This window comes from Ictidomys tridecemlineatus, chromosome 8 (assembly GCF_052094955.1).
Source record: "Ictidomys tridecemlineatus isolate mIctTri1 chromosome 8, mIctTri1.hap1, whole genome shotgun sequence".
In the NCBI taxonomy this organism is placed as follows: Eukaryota; Metazoa; Chordata; class Mammalia; order Rodentia; family Sciuridae; genus Ictidomys; species Ictidomys tridecemlineatus.
Genome location: NC_135484.1, coordinates 1,673,715 through 1,679,678, shown reverse-complemented (window position 1 = coordinate 1,679,678; position 5,964 = coordinate 1,673,715). Strand labels below are relative to the sequence as shown.

The window sequence follows — 5,964 nt, the reverse complement described above, 5'->3', positions numbered from 1 at the left end:
CCACCCCAGGGACTCCGGGCGAAGGGTGGGGACCCAGTAGTTAGAACCTGGGCAGCGTCAGGCACATCCCATCCTTGGCACCCAGGTTTGTAAAGTGGGGGTCAGGGACAAAGCACCTGCCCGTGAGACGGTGTTGCTGGGGCTGCCTTCGTCCACGCCCAAGTTCAGGGCTGAAGCCAGAAGCCAACTCCGTGACGCGGATCCATCGAGGGCTTCCTCCTGCTCTCCATCCCCTGACTGCCAGCTGCTGGGTGCGGAAGTGGGCCACTAAGTCTGTCAGGGCCACAGAGAGGAAGGGCACCTGGTGTCCCTCTGTACTCCTGGACAGCAGCTCAGGAGCACCTAAATGGCACCCTGGGGGGCCATGGCATCCACCGCTGGGTAGGACTGAAATCACCACCCCCCTGCTCCTCCCCCACGGCTCACCAGATGCATAAAATGCAGAGAAGTCCACATCCTCTGTGCATTCCCACACCTGCCATGCAGGCTGCCCAGTCCACTCTTTACCTCTGGGTGGGGGGTTGTGGTCACTGCAGATGCAGGAGCTGGGCTCAGAGATGGTTGTGTCTTCTGAAAGACACCTGCCCATCAAGAGGGGACCTAGGCCTGAGCACAGGCTCCCACAACCAGATTCTGGCCTCTCCCCTGCCCATTCCTCCCTGCCTGCCTTCCGATGTGCTGGTGAGTGTGGCTGCCCATGGAAGCCCTGGCCTTCCCATGGGACCCTCCCCTGCCCTGGTCCTCATCAGTAGGCCTGCAATCTACAACTCTGCCCAGCAGAGGGAGCTGTCTCCCAGCTGTAGCACAAAGGCACCAGCCATAGAACACTTCAAGCCATGGCCACGCTGAGTCAGGAGGAGGAGAGGCCACCCCAGGTACTGTCCCTCACACGTGGCGCTGCCTTCATCTCTGCACGATGCACACCACACCAGCGGAACCTCTGGGTCACAGCCTTGTCCCCTCCCCAGAGCTTGGCTCCAGGTGTGTCTTTTGTGACTGGGCACAAGATAAGTCATGCCTGGACGAAAGGACACGCCGTGCTCAAAGGCAGGTGCCGGTGGGGCTGGTGGGAGACGCCTTCTGGGTGGCGTGGCCAGCTGGGGTCTGTCTGCTGGCTCCTGGTAGGCTGGAAGGGCAGCAGGCACTGCCCAGCGAAGGCCCTCGCGTGCATGAGGAGCTGATGGCCACCTTTCTGGTGCCCAGGAAGAGCCAGATCCAAATCTCTATGATGCTGCCATGAACACTGGATCAAACCGTCACCATGTGGGACGTACCGTCAGACCATACACTTAGGCCGCACCTCATAGTTTTCAAGGTAATTTGGCAAGAAAACATGCATTTATTTTACACAATGCATGCTTATGGTGATGTGTGTGTGTGTGTGTGTGTGTGTGTGTGTGAGTTCACAAGAGCACTGTCTGCTGACACGGCCTGGGAAAGCCCTGAGTGACATCCTGCCTGCAGTCGGAAGTACAGACACTTGCTTTGGGCTTGACCCTCACGACCAGCTTCCCCACTCCCAGCCCCTCCCCAGCTTTGGAGCATCAGGAATCCTCAGAGTAAACCAGGCAGGGCTGGCGGCTCTCAGGGCAGAGCTTCCCGGGAGCCCCTAAGGCACCTGTGTCCACGTCCCGAGCAGGGACACAGCCTTGTGGCGTAGTCCCCCTGGGTCAGTGCTCGCCTCAGCTGGGACCAGCCAAAGTCCCTGGCTAAAGCTGTCCTCTCGCCTCGCCCAGTGCTCCTGGAGGTGGCCAGAGACCATGTCCTCTACCCTGTTATGTCCTGAGTCCCCCTGACCCCCCCAGGCTCAATGTTCTACTAGAAGAGTCCCCAGAGCTCAGAGTGTCACACAAGTGCTACAGATCACTAGAGCAGTGAGATCAAAGTCAGCAGAGAGGAAAGCCGCCCGGTCCAGCCCTCGTGGGCCTGCAGGGACTGTGACAGCACCTGGATGGGAGCGCCAGCCAGGGAGGCCCCCGAGCCTTCAGGTCCAGGGTGTCCCTGGGGTGGGTCACACAGGACGGAGCCTCCCTGTGGCTGACCTCAGCCACCCCAGGAGTCAGACTGAGGCCCACACACATCACAGTCAGGTGACTCCTGCCCGGCAAAGGCCAGGCAGAGATGGTCACCAGGCGGGATGTCGCAGGACTCAGACTGGGAGCCAGGTGGGCTTGGAGCCAGGCACCATGAGCTCCCCAGGGTCAGTGCGGCACAGGTGCCGTCCTCGCAGGTGGGAGCCAATGGGGACACAGGCAGCTGGCTGTCTCAGCTGCCCCAGGAGGAGGGGTGGGCAGAGCAGGTGTCCGGCTCAACCCCTTCAGGAGCTGGGAGGAGGCAGAGACCTGGAGCCTGGTGAGGGCCTGACCCAGCAGAGGGCACCGGGCGTGGGGGGTTGGGAACCCACAGCCCAGGCTTGGGCTCCCAGAGCCAGAGAGCGGGAAAGAGAGCAAGGACAGAGGCCGACAGAGGAGGTAGTGAAAGGGAGGCCATGCTCTGTGTCAGAGGAGTGGCAGGGTGTGGGAAGTGACAGCCATGACCAGGGCAGAGCTCCCCAGGAGTTCTGGTCACTCCTGTGACCATGATGGCCTCTGCACCCTGCTGGTCCATGCACCTCATCCTACAAACAAGCCCCAGAATGGACCCTAGACCACTGTCTCTCCACATAGGAGGAAGAACCCGGGGCTGGGGTGGGAGTCCCACCACCAGTGTCAGAGCAGGATCAGCACCCTACCCTGTGCTGGGGGTCCAGCCCGTCCTGCCCCTTGGAAAGAGCCCTGAGGTCCAGGGACCAAGGCAGAGAGCAGAGGACAGATGCTGACAACGTGGGACAGTGGTGCATGGCCTCACCAGCCACACCCCCAGCCGAGACAATGTCACAGGCCAGCTGAGTGCCAAGCTCCGCGTGGGCCCAGCCTCTGCACCTAGCGCACCGTCCACTGGTGGCCCTGGTCACTAAGGTCCCGTGAAGCTGTGAAGTGACTTTTCGAATTGCAACTTGGGCAAAATGAGAACTGCTTTCTCTTGCAGTGAGCGTCCAAGAAGGGGAGCAGCTGGGTAGCAGGAGCCTGAGGTTTCAGAGAAGAAAAGCCGGTGAGAGGGGCTCGGAGCCAGCCCAAGGCAGCAGCTTCCCAGAGCTGCAGAGCGCAGCACTGAGAACGGTGGGCAGGAGGGAAGGAGGAGCCCAGTGCAGCCCTGGGGAGCACCAGGAGGGGGTGGAGTGCAGCCCTGTCCTGCCCCACCCACCCAGGGAGCACCAGGAGGGGGTGGAGTGCAGCCCTGTCCTGCCCCGCCCACCCAGGGAGCACCAGGAGGGGGTGGAGTGCAGCCCTGTCCTGCCCTGCCCGCCCAGGGAGCACCAGGAGGGGGTGGAGTGCAGCACTGTCCTGCCCCGCCCACCCAGGGAGCACCAGGAGGGAGTGGAGTGCAGCCCTGTCCTGCCCCACCCGCCCAGGGAGCACCAGGAGGGAGTGGAGTGCAGCCCTGTCCTGCCCCACCCGCCCAGGGAGCACCAGGAGGGAGTGGAGTGCAGCACTGTCCTGCCCCGCCCACCCAGGGAGCACCAGGAGGGAGTGGAGTGCAGCCCTGTCCTGCCCTGCCCGCCCAGGGAGCACCAGGAGGGGGTGGAGTGCAGCACTGTCCTGCCAGGCCCGCCCAGGGAGCACCAGGAGGGAGTGGAGTGCAGCCCTGTCCTGCCCCGCCCGCCCAGGGAGCACCAGGAGGGGGTGGAGTGCAGCCCTGTCCTGCCCCACCCGCCCAGGGAGCACTGCACCCTTCGCCCCTGGAACACTGTGTTCCTTCAAGGCCTGGGAAACCTTCATCTCCTCCCAGCTCCCCACCCTGCTCCAGGCCTCTGCTCCCCACTAAATGAGGGCTGGAGGGTCCAGGCCCAGCCCAGCTGCGGGTTTTGGACTCAAAGACAAAGCTCAAGAGGTGGAGAAGCACAGGCTCACGTGTGACCCCTTCTCTCCCACCCACAAGCCACACCCCGGGCAGGAGAAAGGTGCCGCGTCCCTCGGGAGTGGACCTGCTCTGAGCCTCCCACATGGCCGGCTGCAGCTGTCTGCAGACTTTGTGCCTGTGGCTGAGTGTCACAGGGTGGGAGGGTGAGGCCCCAGCCCTCCCCACGCGGTAACTGAGGTGCCCATGACTTCCCCAGAAGCAGGGCTCAGAGGGCAGCACCTAGAAGCCAGCCTCATGCTGCAGGTGAGAAGGGGCACCCAGGGAGGTGCCCAAGGGTTGGCACCCTGGCAGAGTCCCATGTCATCTGCCTCCGGGGCCGCAAGCCCCCCAGCCTGCAGGAAACCAGGGCAGGTGCAAATCACTCCCCACCCCAGCTGTGATCCTCAGGGCAGGGAGGGCAGGGCAGGGAGGGCAGGGCAGGGCTGCTCTCAGCTCCCTCCTTCCCTCCTTCCCGCCCACAGTTCTCAGTGCTGCTTCTTGTTGCTGGACAGTGCTGAGGGCCGTTGCCAAGTAGGAATGACGCATCGAAATCCTTGCCAGCGTACCCCATGTTAAATGGACTTGCCTTGGAAATTTGCTGTGACCTTGCTTGTGTGTTTGAGAAAGGTGACCCTGCTCAATGACCAGGGTGGATCCAGGATTAGGGTGTATCCTGCAGGTTTGAGGAAGTATCCCGGTCCTTGGGTTTAGGGCGTGCCCTGTTTAAGACAATAGGAGTTTTAGGGAAGTTGGAGGTTGAAGATTATTGCTGCTGGGAGTAGGGCGTGCCTGCTGCCTGAGTTCCCGCTGAGTTCTCGTGGAGAGAAAGTATTTAGGACGTGAATTGTGCGGGATTTTTGGGATTTTCCCAGAACCTGTTTGTGTAGAGGCCGGTGTGAGTTCGGGAATAAAGGATTGCTGTTTGAATGTACTAGGTGTGTGGTGGCTCGTGATTCAGTGCCAAGCGGAGACCTTGGCAGGACAGGGCCTTGCGGAGCATTGACCAAGCAGCTTCTCGAAACTAAAGGGGCTTCTTGAGAGGCAGACTCCGCTGACGGCAGCGTGCCTTCTGCAGCCACTGCGCCTCACTGGCCACTGTTCCCTGTCTGCAAAGAGGTGCTGCTGCTGGGCTGTGTGGAGACCCTCAGAACAACCCAGCTGAGCAACAGGTCCCTCGGGACTGCGTTGGATTCTGACAATATCACAGCTATGGATGTGGCCCATCCCAGGATCAGTGCCACAGCCTAGTTGGCTGCTGCAGTGACCATGTGTCCCACAGAAAGGCTGGGGGCCAGTGCCCAGGAGAGTGGGGTAGTGGCCAGTGCTGGGTACAGCGAGAACGGCTGGCAGCCCTCTGTTCTTCCTCCTGTCCCAGGGCTGTGTGGTGTCCATCACAGCCCAGCAGCTCTGGCCCAGGAGCACAGTCAGCGGGCACAGCCCGACGGCGACTCCCTGCTGCAGTCAGGTAAACAGAGTTTGCGAGGTGGGTGAGGTAGAGACCTGCTCCAAATGGTCCAGCTGCTGAGAAGCCAGCCTCCACCCCAGAGCCAAGCCGGTCCAAGGAAGGGGCATGACCTTGGAAAGATCCCCAGAGCACTCCTAGGCACATGCCCACCTGCTGAGTTGTTTGTTTACAGATAACAGGAGAGGTCTGCTGCCCAGGTCCCTGACTCAGTCCGGCTAGGAGGGGACCCCTAGCAGCCACCAATCAGCATGAGACACAGAAATACCTGGGATGCCAGGTGACCCCCCAGTGGTTTATGGTGGTTGATCACGTGTTGGGAAACCACGTAGTTCAGCAGGAACACCCCTCGTGGCCTAAACCAATCAGTTTGTAAAGGTAAAATTTCTAAGCTGACTCTAAGCTGCAAGAGTCTGAGTTAAAGTGTAAAAGACTGGGGATTGTAAGGTTTCTAAATTGAAAGGCTTGGGCTAAAAATAATAATAATAGGCCAGGTATTGTTAAAATTCCTCTGCTACTCCCAGAACCTGTAATCTCTGTAGCTGTTAGAACAATACCTGAAC

At 60.7% G+C, this 5,964-nt stretch overlaps 1 protein-coding gene across 1 annotated transcript; it reads left to right on the top strand.

Annotated features, from left to right (window-relative positions):
* The first annotated feature begins 836 nt into the window (after window positions 1-836).
* LOC144365938 (uncharacterized) lies at window positions 837-4,870 on the top strand. Its single transcript, XM_078018649.1, has 4 exons — window positions 837-875; window positions 1,294-1,315; window positions 3,028-4,203; window positions 4,422-4,870. The coding sequence occupies exons 1-3, from the start codon at window positions 837-839 to the stop codon at window positions 3,954-3,956; spliced, it is 990 nt and encodes a 329-aa protein (XP_077874775.1). The 3' UTR covers window positions 3,957-4,203; window positions 4,422-4,870.
* Window positions 4,871-5,964: the final 1,094 nt, after the last annotated feature.